This window comes from Oryzias latipes, chromosome 19 (genome assembly GCF_002234675.1).
Source record: "Oryzias latipes chromosome 19, ASM223467v1".
In the NCBI taxonomy this organism is placed as follows: Eukaryota; Metazoa; Chordata; class Actinopteri; order Beloniformes; family Adrianichthyidae; genus Oryzias; species Oryzias latipes.
Window position 1 is genome coordinate 10,519,031 of NC_019877.2, and position 19,095 is coordinate 10,538,125.

The following is a 19,095-nucleotide window of genomic DNA, read 5'->3' on the forward strand; positions in this document are numbered from 1 at the left end:
GCGCTCCCACTCGTGCATTTCATTTCATCATCTCTCCCATCTTATTGCATGCCAAGCCCTAACTGCCAGACTGATTCCTAAATAAAATCCGGAATACATTTAAAGAAACCTTGACTAAATTGGTAGACAGGGTCAGAAAGGTCACAAAACAAAAATTACAACATGAAATGATCAAACAGACATGTGGCTTCTGACAGTCACATCAGTCACTATAGCAACCATTAGAGTTGACCAGATGCAGTTGCTGAGCGGAACACCCCTCCCACTGCATCTGTTTCTCTCCATCGTGTGGAGACTTTATGGATCATGACCTTAATACACTCTCTTAATCTATCCTCTTTGTTGCCCGGGCTTTGTTGAGACATAAAAGACCGACATGTGCAAGTCCAATGGATGTATTTACGTGTTGGAGGGGCAAAATAATCAATTGAATGTGATTCATTTGTGGACTTAAAGATGCAGGCTTCACCTGAGCAACTTTCATTAATAGAAACGTGGCAAAAGTAAAAAGAGGCACTTGAGTAATCTGCTGTCGTGACCACATTTGGCTGTGACAGTGAGCCTCAGAAACCAAGCAACAACTTTCAGTTTCAAGCATGAAAGGAGGCGAACCCACCAGGACTCTTCCCGTCAGCGTCTGAGCGGATATCATGACTCCAGCCCAGTCTTTGACCGAGGTCATCCAGCCCACCTCGCTGGCTGCGCTGTCACCCTTGTCCACACGCTTAATGTGTTCCCCTGTGGTGATCCGATGGACCTCCTGAAAAAAAATTCAAACAGATTCAAAGGCAGCAGTTAGAACAATGTGCAAGCTAAAATTAGCAGGAAATCCTTTTTTTTTTTTTTTGTTGGAACGAATTCTCTTGGATGCATCGAAAATCAAGTGCATCTTGTAGGGGTGTATCATAATTTGTGGTTGATGATCCGATTCATAATTGATATTGGTTGATTCTAAACAATCCGATTTGATCAAATTGACTGACTTAAAATTGATTCAGGACATATTTAGCCAAAAATGCAATCAGTGTGACTCAGAGATAAATATCTGGGTTCAACAGTGCAGGGGAAGTTTTCCAGATTCCTTGGAGTTCATGCAAGATAATCAAGTGTAAATTAAACATGTGTACAAACAAACAAGTACCAAGAATTGATGGTAAATTAAAGTTCCAAAGGGAACATTATTAGAAAATTCTACCAGACTGTTTGGTCAGATGTCTTTGCAAAATTCAAAGTGTTTCCACACATTGGACTGGAATGATGGCATGATCATTTTTTGCTGACATCACATGTATGTTGTCCACAATGTCCGGTTGTTATTATGTTATAGTACAAAAAACCTACCGTGCCTCAATCCAAATGGAATTTTCCAATATCGATATAATCGATTTATTCCATTTTGAAACGATTCTATGATGGTATAGGTCGACTCAATTAGCAACTTGCCTAAGAAAGATCAATCTGATTGCATTGTAGAAATGTAAATCGATTCATCGTTACACCCTTAGCATCACATCATAAAAACGTGAGGTATTTTATGTGCTAGAAAGAAAAAAAAGCTGCTCAGATGGTAAATGTTGGCAGGAATCGTTACTCTGTATTTAGAAAAATGTTCTTAATGGTTTCACTTGTGTTTATGGCACCCATCTTGAATCCGCCCCACATTTATTTAGGATTTTGTGTGAGAAACGGCCGTAGTATCCATGAGAAGTTGCAAACTACAAATCCTTAGGAGTTCCTCCAGTACTTTCTTTGACATCTTTGCCAACTGCCTCTTAACTTCATGTTCCACTAACTTTATACAGTCATAGATAGAAACAGTTTGTTGGCTATTATTTTAGGGAGTTTGATCAATAAAGCCAAATATGAGAGCAAAATCTTTTTCTGTGACATGAGTGAGTAAGAAGCAAGTCTCTAAGTTGAAAACATTCCAAATGTTCATCAATATTTTGTCCTAAAGAAATTGATTCAGAAAAAATATAACCCCAAGGCTCCACCTGACCACTTTAACCTCCACTGAGATCACACCACCACCTCCTGTGTACTGCAACATGCAGCTTTTTCTGGTAATAATCTTTTACAGGCTGTACACGGATAAGATAAGTACTGTGTATATCCATTATAATCTGACATAATAGAAGGGGGTGTAAAAAATTGTTTGCAGAAATGAAACAACATTTTCATGTTGTGATCCATCTGGCCATGCAGCAAATGTAAATCCAATATTTACTCGTCTTTTAGGCCTATTTCAAGTCTAAAGACACCTGGAAAAGCGTTCCGCTCTGCAACTTTTACAGCTGCTCACCACCTGTTTGCCAGTTGGTACAGAAAAACAGATAAGGGTAGTTTAAATGCAGCATCGATTTCTGATTAGGTTTAGAAATAGAAACAATAACACTAAAAGAGAAACTAAATCTGGTTGAAGAAAAGATGACCTATCCTGCAGGCCAAAAAAAACTGGAAAGCATTGATTCTAACGTTAGAGAAAAGGCCTTGGAAAAGAACAAAAAAATGACAACAAGAAAACAAACCTACGCTTGTGCTTGCACACATGCATACGGGAAACGTACAGCGAGAGAGCAGCAAAAAGACTCCAGGAGTGTATCCATGGTAGCTACCGAGCTCTTAGTTTTTCTGCTTCACTGAGTGGGCTGCCTGCCTCCTTGCCTGCCTGTCTGACTGTCTTTCTTCCTGTATTTCCATCTCTTTGGTGGGATTGGCGTGATTCATAGAGTAGGAAATCTCAACAGGATGCAGAGGTTAACGATGCTCCCCGATAAAAGGAAAAAAAATACGCAACAGCCAGGAGGTTAACGTGCCTCCAGGTTTTCCATGACTGCCCTCCTTGCGCACATGTGAGGGAAGATGACCGTTCACATGGTTACTACCACTATGTGTGCCTTCTAGGCAATTACAGCTGTCTTTTTTGTTGTGGTGTTTATGGACATGAGCTCAGCAAGCTGCATTCTTCAGATGCAGAATGTGTCCCTGTAACAGCTTCCAAGAATTTGCAGCACTCTGTAACGGGGTGCTCCCAGCGTACAGTAAGTCTTTGCAAAGTTCAAAGGAAAGATTTGTGCTGGAATCTAACATGCAGAGAAATGATTTGGAGGAGAGGTGCATTTTATTTTGGAGGAAAACCAAGTAATGATTTATAGTTTCAAAAGTATTTTTTTTTTGTATAAATTACCTTTTTACTGCTAAATGGTTGGTTTTTAACTCAAAAAGAAATTTAAATGTTGCAGCTTTTTTTTTAAATCACATCTCTTCAAAATTAAAACTTATTACTATAAAAAAGTTAAAGAACCAATTTTATTCTGATAGGGATCTCTAGCGCCACTTCTGCAGCAAATGTACATGTGTGCATTTCTGGAAATGATCCACATCTGCACTTATGTTATTTCTATTTGAGAAATGATGGCTGACAAAAACTACCCAGCTGCTTTAGAGAACAGGAAAGCCCTTTCCAACAAATTAAACTGTAAATTTCGTGAGCTGTTGTGAAGATTTAAGACTAAGCAAATCAATAGTTGGAGAGGCTGAGTGCCACAAGAAGAGTAGCGGTGTTGCACATCAAAGACGTCACTAGTTTGTTTTTTGGTGAGATTTCTTGGGGAGGAAAAACTGTCAGACTTAGCTGTAACAGGCTTAAGATCCACCAGCAACAGATTAAAGGGATGGCGAATTCATGCAAAGGTAAACAAAACACTAAATCTTGCAAATATTTAAGCAAATATAGATCTAATGGTTTCACGTGATCTGACATCTGTATTACTAAACAGGTAACTGTTTGTTTGGAGCCATTAGTCAGGGAATTGCACCTTAGCATCTTAGCATGTTCCTGGTCCTGCAGCCTGTCCAGAGCTCTGCAGCTATAACCTCATAACAGTATAATAACATGTCTAGTCCACTTATCAGCTAATACAGCCAACAAAACCCAGGGAGGCCAATTGTGGTCTTTAGCAGCTTGAAATATCAAGACTCTTTCCATGTTCTGTTTGTAGAGAAAGTTTGAGAAGAATGAGATGTTTATCACTAAAATGCAGTCTTAATGTTTTATTTACACCATTAATACTCTATAGGTTTATAGAATTCTTACATTTTTTTGATAAATTCTTGCACAAATTGAAATAACAGGATGTTGTGTTCTCATTCGGACACACCACCCTTTGCAGCAGGTTGGCAGTAGCAGTGATGTATGCCTCGGTTATCTGAGGACGTCTTGAAAATGACGTGGTGAGTGTGGGCTGCAGAAGGCCGACACACGACTGCACTGTGTGGCGTTTAGCAAAAGAGATGAAAGTCTCCTTGACACTCCCGATGGTAAATCAATTCTGTAAAACGATCATTGTAAATGTGCAAAAAAAGGGAAAAGGTTAGGCCAAAATAAATAAAAGAGAAAGCTTGTTGGTAGCTACCTCAACATTATTTATAGTTTATAGTTATAAATAAAGGTTTGTTTGAAAGATATAGACATATTTCAAGCACAGCCATGTTTAAAGGTGGCATAAAAATCTAAAATCTGATTTTTTTATTTGTTTTGTTTTATCTTTTGCTTTCCAAGACATTTTCCTCTGTGCTGTTGCAAAACAACACTCAATGCTTCTGTCACTCTAGGTGCAGATAAAAGGGGATGTTAGTGCTGAAAGCTTACAGACTTACATTAAGGAAAGTGTTGCTTTTAGTCTGATAGAGAGACCTTCATCTGAATAGAGGCCTTTAGAAGTGACCAACAGGTTAGACGGAACACCCCAGCAGAAACACAGGAGGCAATTTATTGTGACAGGCTTGGAACCATGTCCCAATTCTTTCGACTTGATCAACTCTGAGTCATTTGCTCTCACCCGTCTACCTGGTGATGCAATCGTTCAGTTTTAATGAATGAATTGGCACCTCAGAGGCAAGTGTCCGTGAATAAAAGGATTAATTAGCATACCGCTGTCATTGACGATTTAATGGCCAAGTTTTCAAATGTAAACACAAAAAAAACAGTCCATGATACTGTTAAAATCTGAGTTTACAATTTAATGATTTGTGACACATGACGTTTCAATTATTCTCCATGAATATCGGATTTCACACATGCAGAATAACACCTTCAAACACGCCGTTTTTCAAATGTATGGAGTTCTAACCTTTAAACGTGGACCTGTTGCTGCACCGTTAATTTTACCGAGACAACTTATCATGGAGATGGTTAAGAATTCTTCCACTGAACTTCTCTTAATGAAATGAGAACGTGCAAAAAAAATGTATTTTTAATAGGGGCAGGCGCCAAAATGAACATGTCGTCATTACAGGCCCACATATCTCCTTTAGGTCACTTTAATCAGGAGTCTGCGCCTCCAAATTTAGGTCTCAGAATCTCACCTAAATCACATCCTCCTGACAGTAAAGGTCATCGATCAACACTGTGAGCCTATATGCTCGAGCTACAACGCTGCGGCTCCAAAAAAGAAAAAAAGAAAAAAGGCAGAGCGCATTAAAACTGCATTTAACGTGTGGCTCCTGACAGGATTTCTCTGAAAACGAGTCAATTATTGAAAACTCTTTTAACATAAATCAGATGAATAATGAACTGAGACCAACTTGTTGGAGGAAGATCTTCCTGAAATAGCTGTCTCATAACGAGCTTCATCTATGTTCATTTAAACCCCATAAAATACTGGGACTCAAGTTGTGCCAAATACTGTCACTGGATGAATGCAGAGAATTAAATTAAGAGTGAAGGTCAAAGTGAAGATATGAGCTTTAGGGGGCACCACTTCACAGATACCAACTTAAATCCAGCGCACTCTGTTTTTCTGCCACTGTTAAACACTGAGAAACAGCAGAAAAAACATCTTAAATTCCCACTCCGATCATCTTTTAATCTATTTTAATAGGGGTTGCAGTGGTCTTTTAATTATGATTTTAGGTAAATGGAAAAAAAACTGTCTTTTCTAGGACATAGTTTCTGCAGAGTGGCATTAGACTGACTTTCAGCTTCTCACAACCCCAACTTAACATTACCAGTGCAGCATAAATGGTGAGCAATATTGGAGCTATCCAGCTGTATAGAAAGACGTGCACACATCTATTTGTCTGCAAGTGGATGCATCAGAATGGAGCGGAGCCGGGAGCTTTTCTACTATGCAAATAAGCTCTTTCAAACAGCGTTTTTCCGTCTGCTCCTGATTCACAGCGATTTAAATCAAGAAATACTAGCTTACTTTCTTAATATGTGGCCTCCATCGTCAAAAACATGCCACAAAAACACATTGAAAACACCAAAAACACAATTGTTTATTACAGCGGGATAAACAGATTTTTCTCTTTTCGAAGCACAAAACATAAAACAAAAGTAACAGCACCACAATGTGCATCAACCCCTGATAAAAAATAGTGCAGATGAGATCTCCCACATTTGTGTTAATCAGAGACCTGTTGGTTCCCAGATGGAGCGATGACAGCCAAGCTGCTGCATGATGCTTATATTATGCAAAAAAGAAAAAATAAATTCCTCCAGCATGTCTATAGATTTTCAAATGTAACCCTACACAAGAGAAAAATGCTTTTCTATTTAGAACAGTAACCAGATGAATTGATTGTAGTTGCAGAAGTGACCCGTCTTTCTCCAAATTCATGGCTGCTTGTCAATTGTTGATGCACTGAATTAAACATGCATCCATTCAACAGTTCCTAACATGAATTACAATAAAACAAAAATGGCAATTTAATGAGCGCTGGAGCAGAAGATGTCACGGCAGTCAAAGTTTTCAAAAATTCATCAGAGGCCAACCATGAACAGCCGATACAAATCGCATTACAACATGTCAGAGAGCAGGAATCGGTCATCAGTCTGGCTCGCCGTGAAGGAACAGACTGTCTGTGGTAAATGACTAATCGCTGATTTTACATCTCTTCATCAGGTCTTTGCTGTTGTCTGCAGCTCTCCTGAGCAGAATGAAATAAAGGCCTTCTTCACTGAGGCTTTCACCCTTAGTGTGAAACATGAGGGCCTGATAACTCCTTCCATAGTGAGAAGGCTGCCATTTACAATGAAGCCAATTTGCTGCTTCCTCCCAGCCCCATAATGGCAGTCATTTATCAGAACCCCTGAAATTAAAAGTTTTATTGATTAGTAATGATCCAGGGAAAACGGAGCAGCAGAGATGGAGAGGCTCAATTTGGATGGAAGATAAGAAGAGAGAAAAAACAAAAGAAAAAAGAAGAAGTCTATAAACAAAACACTAAAAGCTTTATGCTCAGGCTGGGAGGTGGGGTTGGGGGGGGGGGGGGGGAGTCCCCTCCAACAAACCAGCCAAATCTCCCAGCTCTAACTATTTCAAAAAAAAAAGGAAAGGAAGAGAGAGAGAGATTTCCTCTTATAATGAAATCCTTTGCTTTCTTGTTGCTTAGCAACAAAAACACTGATTCATATGCCACACACTGTATGCACCTGACACTGCATTTCTGACTCTGCAAGGCAATTCTTGGAGGAAAAAGACACAGGATGAGACAAGGAAAGATGGGAAGGAGGAAAAGATTGGAAGTGGTAGGAACCCCCGCCTCTCAGCAACAGGTTGGTGGAGCTCAGCAGCTCCACTTGCCCCCAAATCTGTTTTTTTAAGCATAAACCTCATTTTTAACATCTCTATAATATTTTTTACATACTCGTTAAAAAAATGAAATATTGTAAACGTTTGTCAAGCTAAAAAATACAAATTATTGTAATTTTTTAAACAAAATACCAAAAAGCAAATCTAATATTTGAATTTCTAGAGCACAAATGATGGCAGATTCTAAATATTTGTGGGTGGGAGTTTTTACTTCACACAAATTCAAACCAAATGATTTAGTTATAGGAATCATTTTCAACTCTGCTGCCACTTTCAAAGCACACCGAGTGACACAGAGAATTGGTGATAAAGGTCAGACCCGCCCCGCATTAAACCTTTGCCTGCTCCATCTCGCTTTTCCGATAAATAAAACCATAAAATCAAACAATATAATAACTTTTTGAACTGAGATGAGTCTTTATTCTTCACCTTGTGAAGAAGGATTGTCATCACAACGGAAATGTTGCCAAAAAAATACAAATTATAGAGTCATGGGAAGGCTTTAAAGATCTATTTGCTACAAAACTATTGTCATGCTTCCAAAAGCAGCTTATGACATTTCTTAAAAATCTTTAAACTTTTACTATTGTAAATTTTAATAAGAAAAGAAACCAAAAATATCCAAATAGAATGCACTGATTCTTGTCTCTATTATAGTATCATTGCAAGGGTGTTTCTGTACACAAAAAGATGACGAACTCTAGCAAAACTGGCCTTCAAAATAAATCAAGTATTAATGAATCTAAGGAGACTGTAAATATCTTCAACAAAATGACATTATTAACAAAATATGCAACTAATGATCTTCAGATAGTTCACCAGAACATTTCGTTTCATCAGAAAAACAAGCAGCTAGTATTACATGAGGCTGATAGCCGTTTGGACGGTTTCTATACTTTAGCAGAATACCTGAGAAATTCCACTTTTTTGCCAATTCAAACACAAGTTAAACATAAAACAGACTCTTTTCAACATACTGTATGGGTAAAACATCCATCTCCACAGGGGACAACTTATTTCTAAATGTAGAAATTTAAAGATTTAAAATCTATCTCCAAAATATGTCAAAGGCTTTTGCAAAAGGTCAGAATTTACTGATCTAGATAATGAGCCCCTGTAGAATGGTCTTAAGCTGTCAGACATTTCACCAGGTTCCTGAATTTTAAAGCTTCTAAGTGTAACAAAATGAAAATATGAGTAAACTGAATGAGGCACCTTCACCCTTGAATCATAAAGGATGCTATGGATTTTTTTTAGTCATTATTGACTAGAATGTAAAACTGCAATCACTTCACTCACCTTGACATGTGAAGGAGTACGAACAACAGCACAAAGGGAGTGATTTCAGTCCTACACCGAGTTCTATTTTGTGTTGCAACGATCTTCTATGTTTTTGCTTCTGTATGCTTTATGCTCGATTTCTAGTCATATTTTAGTGTAACTTTTCAGTATTCAATCCATCTTTGGTCATTTGAGGACTACTAAACAACTATGGATGTTGACGTCACTGAGGTTCAGGTTTAAATGTTTGGGCCCCAAACACTAAGCCTTGAGGTACACCCCATGTAATTCCACTAATCCTATTGCTTTAATGATTTTTTTTTTTTTTTTTTTACATAGTTTACAGCTAAATCTGATCCCATTTCTTTCTAGCTTTTCTAAAAGTATGCCAAAATCAATGGCAAATAACAATCCATGACAAACTGTTGCTTAAAATCTGAACAGCTATTTCTAAGTAATCTGTGGTACGCTGCTCCTATTCAGGGAAATATGATCGGTTATACACAGACATTTGCAGAGCATCAACACAAATATTAATTTAATCAAGAGTCATGATGTCTCATGTTAAAAAAAAAACTAACTATTGTGCTGAGGCATGATTTTAAAAGAGTGTATCATTAAACAAAATGTTTCATAACTTGTTTGACTGAAAGCGCTATAAAGAAAAATAGTCAATTTGAATTTAAAAATGTACACAAAACCCCTATATTTTTACTGTAAAATAATGAAATGAGGTCATTGCTTATGTTCAGTGAACAAAATAATCTTCAAAATGTCCTTAATTCCACAAAGCTTTGATCTAAATGAGAGTTTTGTCTCCATATATGTTTCCTGGCAACACTTGAACCAGGTCATGTTTGGGAAAAATAAATAGACAGAAAGAGCAGGCGTGTTTGATTGGATGAGGACATTTCAAGGTAAAAATATTTGAACTAAATGATTCATATTTGCATCAGAACAGACTTAAGTGTCTCATTGTAATCCAAATCGAAGAGGGTTTTGTTTCTTTGGGGGTGGGGGTGTTATACTCTTCCTCATTGGGGCAACAGATATAAATCCTTGATGACTTCTGTGGTTCATTTTCCAAAATGCTCCAAATAGAAGCTGGCTTAGAAAGTGTTGGAGAACTTTTAGTGAAATATAACTGTGCCTTACAGCTCTGACGCCCAAAATAGCAGAGTTCATCATTCAGAGTCATGCCCTGTGTTCTCTGTTGATGGAGCCTCTGCGCTGATTTAATTATAAGCCCCTTTCCCAGATCAAACTGGCCGTCGTTACGCACTGCTGTCGCACAAAAACAATAAAAGCTGTGGGTTGAATTTCCACGGAGGAGCTGCACAACAACACATACCTTCTTTTTGGCTTTACAGTGGCAGCACACGGTCCACAGATACTTCAGAGTTCTCCACAGGAGGATTATGAAGAGTCCCCCGAAGAAAGTGACCATGGACGAGGCCAAGAAAGCCCACCACATCCGCTGGCCGTTGTTGTCACACAACATATTATCTGCTGAATACGGGATGACCACGTCAATCTTGGACATGTGCACCGAGGGGCTGAATTTATCCATAGTGTTCTTCGACATGATCGATCTCTGCTCAACAGGCTGCCCCCCCGTCCCGAACCGGCAGTCAGGTGGGTTTTTCAGGCGCGTCGGGGAGAACCAGCCAGCGCCCCGCGACCCCTCAGCGGCTCACGCATCTCCGGATCGGCTCGTGCGGCTTCACCGCAGGGGAGGATGGGGAAGTTAGAGTCGAAGCCAGGCAGGAATGGAAACTTCTTTTCAAATCAAGGCGTCAGCGGCGCGCTTCATCATCATGCGCGTTCACGATCACGAATGCGCCTGCGTAAATGGATGCCTCTAACGGAGAAACATCAAATACCAGTTCTGATCACGGAGACTTCCCAGCTTTCTCTGGCAGTCCAGGTGCGCGTCCTGCTGCTATCTATGGATCCTCAGGTTCCTGTGGAGCTCCGCACTGTTGAATGCGCTCCACAGCCCTATGAAGCTGGGAAAGTCATAGTCATCCTCTACTAGACAAACGCTCTGACATTACGAACGGCGGAGGTTTTTCGGCTCCAGCGGGCGCCTATCTCATCCATTTGTTAGAAGATGGCATCGCAGATTTACAGGTGCCGGGCGGGGGAGGAGCCACCAGCGGCAGACGCAGATGCTCCTGGTTATTTATAGGGAAGCTTCATCAATGTTTGATGACTAACTTTCTGGTTACAAACACCCTCGTGTTGAATGAGACACCTTCATATGCCAAAAAAATATATAAATTATTTTAATCCAGTCTTATTTTGAAAAATCAAGGGGAATTATACAAAACTAAAAGAAAAATGTTAGGCCTAAATAATTAGATTTACATATGTTTTATAGACGTCCATAAAAAGAATCATGTAAATTTGGGTTTTAAATGCAAACTTATATAAAGAGGTTTATAATGACGTTTCCTAAAATACAGCTACATTACCAAAATGTTTAAAGTCAACCAGTGCAAAATGTTAGGCTTTTCCTTTTTCAAATAACAGTTTTTAAAATGCGACACCAAGTTAAAAATTCAATAAAAAGTAAGCGATTTTAGTTTTTTCAACCCATAATTTTGGACAATCCTGGTAAAAGGCGTTGAAACTCCCTGAAAAAGTCAATTGCTCCCTCTAGTGGAGCAAGTTTTGTTTAATCCGGAAGGATTTAATAAAAATCATTTTTATAAACAAAAATAAAATAAAAACAAACATCAAATCAAGTCAGTTCTTTTTAATATAAAAAAACTACAAAATAAACATCATTGACCGCAGAACCAAGGTGTTTAATCGGATTTTAATAATGAAATGTGTCCTTGTGATTCAACAAGAATGTAAGAATGTGTAGATCCAGCTATACGCCAGAAATTCAATCTTTAACACCATATATTTGCCAAAATGTGTAAAATGTATTTGTAGCAACAGTCAAATTTGGGAATTTGGAGGAAGCAAAATTTTTTTGAATGATTTTACATCACAGTCATTACTAAAATAAAAAAAAAGTAAATTATCATAGCTTGGCACAATATGACAGAAATTAAATGAAACAAAAGTCATTAGAGTAAAATATCACCATAACTTGAGATAGAGGAAATTATTCTTTATAAATAAGGAGTTTATTAGGAAGATATTCTTATTAACTCTACAGCTACATGTTTATAACAATATCCTCTTATCCATTTAGATAAATTAAATAGCACAAAATGTCACAAAAATGAAAAAAAAATCTCTGTTTAGATTTATGAAGATTTCTGTGGGCAAACATGTTCATGAGGTTTAAAAACGTGTGAAGGAAATTGTTTTATTATTATCATTGTTTAAATGCATTTGGTTAAATGTTCTTGTTTAAATGTTTACTCAGATTGACCTTTTTACCTTTTTAGAAACCTTTGTGTGTCTGTTCATCTGCTTCTCATCCCAGCAAGGATGAGGGGGTTTTAAGACACTGTCCTGAGCTGATAAGGGATACTGTTTGAACTTGGAATCCAACCAAAGGGGTCATTTGACGACACCCCTTAATGAACTTTTTCTCTTTGTCTTGTGTTCTTAATAAAAGCAGCACGGGGAGAGGCAGATGCTTTGAGAAGAGAAGCGTGGTAGATGTTTTCTGTCACTCTTGCTCCTCTCCCTCGTGCAGGAGAAACTTGATTCTTGTTGTGGTTTGTTGTTTATAATTGTGTTTTTCTTTAATGTCTAGATGCATTTATCTGACAAAAAGACTGTTAATAAAAAAGGAGAATAAAGCGTTCAAGTATCAAATGTAAAGTTCATCTATCAAGAACTGCACTTCACTAATGTAGTGGGACAACTGATTCATCACTAGTATTGCTACACATTTAATGAAAGTTTTTCATGTAAACCATTGTGTCAGCTGTGCATCATGCCTGTACCAGTTTGTAATTTGAAAAAATGGTGAATAAAGTCACTATGAATGCTGGACACAAAGTCCCGGATGTGAAATGATTATGGTGCTCCATCAGGAATCCATAGGACTTTGCTTTGTTCCTGCTCCACCATGGTCGTGATCTGAGTGCACATGTAGGAGACGCTGCCGCCTTGGATGACGCCTGCAACCAAATGGACATGTGTAAAGAAAATTTAACTTAAAACTGCATTTCTGAGTATTTCTTTATTCAAATTGTTGTGAATATTGAGCAGACAAAGAAATGCCGTTTGAATAAGAGCTTTTTGTTACGTAGAAAATCATTAAAAGACCACTGGGAACGCTTTTACAATGGATCAAAAGATACGGTGAATCTTTGGGCACTGACTAACCCTCAACATTTCAAAGCTTCTAACAATGTTGACTTTTTTGGTCATCTTGGATATGCGTTGACTGGCAAGTCCATTCAAGCTTAAGGCCCATCTAGAGTCTTAAGATTGCAGCGATGGAGACAATTCACAAAGACCTGGCAACGGAAGCATATAAAATACACAACTTTGAGAAACCTAGTGCTAACAGAAATGTTCGATTGATTCAGCCCCAAAGGAAGTAATTTTTGAGAGGGAAACTTCTTTTGTTGAATCAAATTGAAGGAAACCCCAAATCATGTTTGCAGAAGATCAAAAATCTTCTTGAAACTCCAGCTTAAAAAAAAAAAAAAAAAAAAAAATCAAAAGGAACAGGAAAGCCAAGCTGATCGACACCTAACTGAGCTGACAGCTCATGTTAAATGAGAGCATGTGAAGTTTCCATCATAATCTTTCTGATTTGATTACATATTTGACCACAAATTAAAAAATTTAATCATATATTGATAAACTGCATGTTAAGAATTGTGTTGAATTGAATTCCAGGTTTGATTTAATCCTCTGACATTTAGAAAAACTTAAACTGCATGTAGTTGTTTTAATACGATGCTCAGAACATCTAAGAGAAATAACTTCAGAAACAAGAGTTTTCTAGTTTCTGATGGAAACATGAAGCTTCAGATCTGCTGGAGATGGGTGTTTACAGCCATTGGATGATAGGAAGGCCTCCTCTGGGGTCAAAAGGGTGATGCACAGTCTCACCTCAGTTCAGAGTTATGTGAAGAAAATAACAATTCAGCACTCAGTGGCTGCTCCATTCCAAGTGCGCAAGTGACTGGATCGGATTACAAAAGTGAGCAGGAGTCGGTACCAACCATGTCTGCTTTAGCAGTAAGATCATTGGATTCTTCTGAGCCTGCAGACTCAGGAGCATCGTTGGATTTCATAACTGACAGAGTTGAATTCAACACAAGATGACGCTTCTGACCTGACAGCTTCTGCTCTCCCTGGAAGTGTATTGACCCCAACAAGCAAGTTCTGTCCAACCTGCTCCATGTGACTCTAGACTGACGACCGGACTACCTTCAGACAGTGGAACCAGATGATCTGAATGTATTTTTGATCATGTTCGTCAGCCTATCAGTGACCAACTTACTGTTGACCAGACTGTTTCTACATGGGATGTTCTGTTGTCCAATCAAAAGTGTGTTCTAGATTTGACCATTTGGTAAAACTTGTGAATAGACTTATCAAATGTTCCAACAGGATGTTGTCCGTTTGCAAATCTGTGTTTCAGGCTAAAAATAGTTTATTTAGTTTAATAATGTCTTGTGAGCGTGTACGGTTATGTTTTTGTCAGGGGTGTTGTGGGGTGTACAAGAAACTCCACTACCAGTAGTTGGGTTGAGGGATTGGCACCGTCCTTCAATCCCCTTCATCCTTACGGGATACAGGATAGTTGGTCTTCTTTTGAGAAACTCCAACTTTGTGTTGTTCAATGCTTTGAGATGTTCAGTGTGTAAATGGCTCAAATTCAATAAAATTCAGTGGGGGTGGAGGTTAAAACGTTAAAGTTAAAAATGCTCCAGTGACAATTTTAATTTCTTTTTTTAGGAGAGCTGCATGTGCTACTGCCTTTGGAAACACATTGTATTTTTATTTTATGGATGGAAGGGAGGAGTCTGCATCCATAACAATAATCTCATAACATAAAAAAAAAAAAAAGCCAGTCGTACATGTCATTTATTTTTTGTGGTCGGGTCACTTCAGAAGTGAATTTACTTCTTAAAGTGTTGAAATTGATAGCAAAGATTATTATTTTAGTCAATCTTTAAGATAAATTTGATAAATTATCAGTGAGTATTCTTTCTTTCCATAAAGAATTCAACTAAAGTGTGTATATGTTCTCTTTGGATACCTGTGAAGAAGCGGCTGTAGTCCTGTTCTATCTTCTGAGAAAGCTCAAACTGCTCCTTGGAATGTTTCTGGGAGAGTTTCTCCCGCAGGTACAGAGGGTCCTTCTGTTCTCTAAAGGAAAAAAAAAGGAAGAGTGCATCAGCAACTTCTACTCATTCATAGAAAACTAAAACAAAACAAAATGGAAACCCACAAATGGTTTCCTAAAATTCCTGAGTCTGAAAAATATTTGATTATTTTTAGATTGTTGTGAAATATAAAGAAGAACTACAGATTCCAATTTTTGAGGTTTCTATTTTCTAACTGTAAATCTTTACGTTTCAATCAATCAATCAACACATGAATGGTCTCTCCATGGTGCTCAGTATGCGGTCAGCATGTTCTGGACCTCAGAGGAGGAGGATCCATAAAAACATTGAGCTTTTGCCAGAGGCTGCAGCGGTGGGAGGTGTGCATTTGTGAGCACATGGAGTAGTATTAGGTATGGTGGGGTGGGTGTGTGTGGGGGTGGGGGCACACTGCTGGGAGTGTTGGCCAACCACGCCACAGGCTCGAGGAGCCCCTCCCAGGACAGCTGGTACTCAACTGATGAAAGTGAAGGTTTAGCAGGAATCAATCCCTGCTGCGTCTGCCGGCTGCACCGTTCCTGCAGCGTGTTGATGGGAAAGCCTGTAGCTGCCAGACCACAGTGTCCTCATTTGTGAGAGCTAATCCACACGACGTGTAAAGTAAAAATGACGCAAATATTTGAAAATCAGACCATCAACCCCCCAGCAGTTGGAAAAGGCATGACGCGTCTACAAAATAATTATTTCATTAAATTAGGTTCATTTTTAGATCAATGTACAGAGTAATAGGATAACAATGTGGCGGGATTTCTGCAGAACTTAATTTTCTGGATGTCTGAAAAATTAAATTAGACTGATAATTTCTAAATTAGACTAGAATTGAGTCATTTTACTTTCCATCCTCTTGTTAAAATATAAAGCATCTTTTATTTTTAGTTAAAAAAATGTCTCTACAGCATAGAAAATAATAAATTTATTAAATCCAAAAGTTATTGAAATGACATTTTAAGCTTCTACAGACCTAATTTTGTTACTGGCTTGAAAAGTGAGACAATGAAAACTATTCAGGGTGTAAAAATACTCACTTTATCTGTTTGGCATTTTTGTAGCGAATGAAAAGGACGACTGGATAGATGTGAACGCTGTGAAGACGCTCAATGGCATGAGGAGCGATGTCGAGCAAACAGTGAGAGTCCTGACAAAGAAAAATGTCAGCTTTAGAAATGGGGTATAAATGTAAAGGCTGGATTATAAGAGATTATGTGGGGTGAGATTAAAAAAAGATCAATTCTTGAAGCTAAATGTTCAAGAGTTCAAACACAAAAAACGTGTTTTCTTTTCTTAAAGTAAACTTAAAGTGACTATTGGATTTGAAGATTGTGCTATGGTGTGTGAAATTCAAAGGACATTAACATTGATTTACCTTCTCTGTAATCTCTTTTATTGATGCCACTGTTGTCACATCAAAATGGCCACTTCTTCGTTTGAAGTCAATGAACACACAGTCCTTCACACCTCGCTCGATTGCCTGCTGGGACGCCTTCATTATCTCTAAACGAATCAATGGTTAAAACAGACCAAGTCACTTATTTACATTTGTTATTTTTGTCCTTTTGAAACAGTCTAAAAGCGGTTTGATAAATCAGCAATCATGTAAACATGGCTCACCAGGCAGACAGCGACAAAATTTAGCAGGAGTCTCCTTCACCAGCATGTCCTTAACCGTCTCTACTAAAGGACCCAAGATCAGCACTGGTCTGGGGGACAAGCAGTCCACCTTCTGGACCCGCTGGTACATCAGGCTCAGACCATCTGAGAAGAAAACACAGATGACAATCGCTGCAGCTCACAGCACACCTTTGACATGAATTTTACAAAACAGGCTTTCTAAAGGCACCAAAAATAATGTGGGATCTGTACATTTGACATGTTTTTAATACATTTAAACACATTTAAACTTTTGTGTTGAAATTTCAATGAAGTCTTGTTTGTAATTGAGTTTTTTTAGGGGTCACCTTAAGCAGTGACACTTTGATGAACCAACCAAGTTGTAAACAATAGCGAAATCATCAAAATACCCCAAACTACAGTTATTTACAGGGAATTTCTGCAAATAAATTATTTACTTTGTTTTTCCCAAACCTGCGAATTTAGTCACAAAACAAGGTGACTTTAAAGAAACTGTACATTTCTGTGAGGAAGGCAGTTGACAGCTCTTGGAAAGAGTGTGTGAAATGTTCTGTAAAGTCTTTGTTTTCACACAACAGAGTGCTGCTTTTGAGGACACATTTTTCACAGACTTCACCTTTTACGATGAGCTCCAAAGGAACAAAGCAAACCTTTGAGTCTGTTGTCATCCATTAGCTCCAGGTAGTGGATTTGTGATACATTTTTCTCTATAAAAAAAGATTTCTCACCCTCTGTCAGCGGTAAAGCATCCATGCTTATGGAATCAAGCGGGTCTTTCCCGTCTTTAGAGCCGCTGCGTTTGTGCTTTAGTCTCCGGCGGAAGAACGACCTCCGAGCGGCAGCAGACAGAGTCTTGCCGGCGCCACCATCCTCTTTTCCGTCCGTCATGCCGTGTCTCCTGTAGAACTCCTGGTCCATCCTAATGTAGAATCAGAACCAAGAGTTCAAATGTACATCTGATCGTATGGAGGTGACTGGTAATTAAGTCTTTGCTGAACTTACATGTATTTACTTGGAATCTGCCCTTTCAGTAGTCTCTGGGCATTTTCATCAAGCTGCCAGGCCATCCAGAAGCCAAAGTTACCGTTAGGCAACGTGTCTTCAACATACAGGATGTCGTCTTTCTTAAAGCTTAGCTCCTGCTCTGCCTCTGCCACCCGTTCATAAAGTGCTCTGATGAAGAGCAGGACACCAGATGAAAGCTTTGATTAAAAAACACCAACTTTACAGGATGTTACAATCATTTTAATGCTTTAGTGAACAGTCCTCATTGCAAAGTATCCTCAGGGCTTTTAAAATATACTCGTCATCACTTTATTTGTCTGTCTCAGAGTTACTTTAGTGTTCTGCTAAATTCACAAAAACCCCTTCTGTAGAGTATACTTTGCCTTTGCTCTCAGGACCTTGAAAATCTCTGTGCTTACCTCACAAAAAATCCATCTCCATGAGTCTCTCTGATGTCAGCAAGGCTGTCTGCGCAATTCTGCACCTTGAAGGTTATCGTTTCAACTGGTTTCAGCATTTCCAGGTAAGCGTCTTCTTTAGTTTTATTCAGCATGCTGACGCCATTGTACTGAATGAAGATTTAAAAAAAAAGGGTATTCAGTTGACAAAACTACACATATCCTCCAGAGCAACTCATTTCTTGTAATAAAGAAAATAAAACAATGCAGAGAGAGACCTTGAGCTGTAGCATGTTTTTGTTCATCCACTCATACATCTTTTAAGATTGAATGTAAACACGAGCAATTCAAGTCTTTTTTATTGTTAGACATCATAACTTTGACAAGCTAAAGCCACAGGTAGACACCGGTGTACCTCCAGGATCAGGTCTCCAGGTGACAATCCGTCGGGACCCTTAGCAGGGCTGTCATCGTCCAGAGTCTCCACAAAGATGCCACACAGGTTTCCCCCACAGATCTGAACTCCCAGCTCCGCATGACTCCGTTTAAACCTCACCAGACGAGACTCGGAAAAAATGGGAATGATTGAGCCCGCGAGCCTGGAGAGAACCGGCAGTTTAAATGTCTGGCTCTGGACTAACAGCAAAACTCTAAAGACCTCAAAAATACCTGAAGGAGTTGTGAGGACTGTTGGCAGGAGTGGTCCGTTTGGATGGAGGCGTTATTGTGCCTTCATCCTGCTCACTCAGTGTGTCAACAGTGGAGTGGTTGTCAGGGGAAGACACTCTCCCGTCTTTAAGGACCAGCTGGTTGCTAAGCGCCTCCATCAGGGATCTGAGAAAAACAGCAGGAATTTATTAA

At 38.8% G+C, this 19,095-nt stretch overlaps 2 protein-coding genes across 26 annotated transcripts in view; both read right to left on the reverse strand.

The window, feature by feature from the left end:
• kcnma1 (potassium calcium-activated channel subfamily M alpha 1) overlaps positions 1–11,126 on the reverse strand; it is an 81,522-nt gene extending 70,396 nt beyond the window's left edge. For 7 of the 24 annotated variants that reach the window (XM_023949865.1, XM_023949872.1, XM_023949860.1 and 4 more), the window contains exons 1-2: positions 10,231–11,120; positions 617–760 (exon numbers count right to left, since the gene is read on the reverse strand). In XM_023949865.1, coding sequence (XP_023805633.1) covers positions 617–760; positions 10,231–10,464 — 378 coding nt within the window. In that variant the 5' untranslated portion in view covers positions 10,465–11,120. Of the gene's footprint in view, positions 1–616; positions 761–10,230 lie in introns of all 24 variants that reach the window. The other 17 variants (XM_023949848.1, XM_023949850.1, XM_023949851.1 and 14 more) reach the window with 6 other exon arrangements.
• Positions 11,127–12,729: 1,603 nt separating this feature from the next.
• dlg5 (discs large MAGUK scaffold protein 5) overlaps positions 12,730–19,095 on the reverse strand; it is a 33,877-nt gene continuing 27,511 nt past the window's right edge. For both annotated transcript variants that reach the window (XM_020712011.2, XM_011488225.3), the window contains exons 24-33: positions 18,904–19,068; positions 18,650–18,833; positions 18,256–18,404; positions 17,834–18,004; positions 17,560–17,750; positions 16,811–16,954; positions 16,566–16,693; positions 16,228–16,337; positions 15,076–15,185; positions 12,730–12,973 (exon numbers count right to left, since the gene is read on the reverse strand). In XM_020712011.2, coding sequence (XP_020567670.1) covers positions 12,870–12,973; positions 15,076–15,185; positions 16,228–16,337; positions 16,566–16,693; positions 16,811–16,954; positions 17,560–17,750; positions 17,834–18,004; positions 18,256–18,404; positions 18,650–18,833; positions 18,904–19,068 — 1,456 coding nt within the window. In that variant the 3' untranslated portion in view covers positions 12,730–12,869. The remainder of the gene's footprint in view (positions 12,974–15,075; positions 15,186–16,227; positions 16,338–16,565; positions 16,694–16,810; positions 16,955–17,559; positions 17,751–17,833; positions 18,005–18,255; positions 18,405–18,649; positions 18,834–18,903; positions 19,069–19,095) is intronic.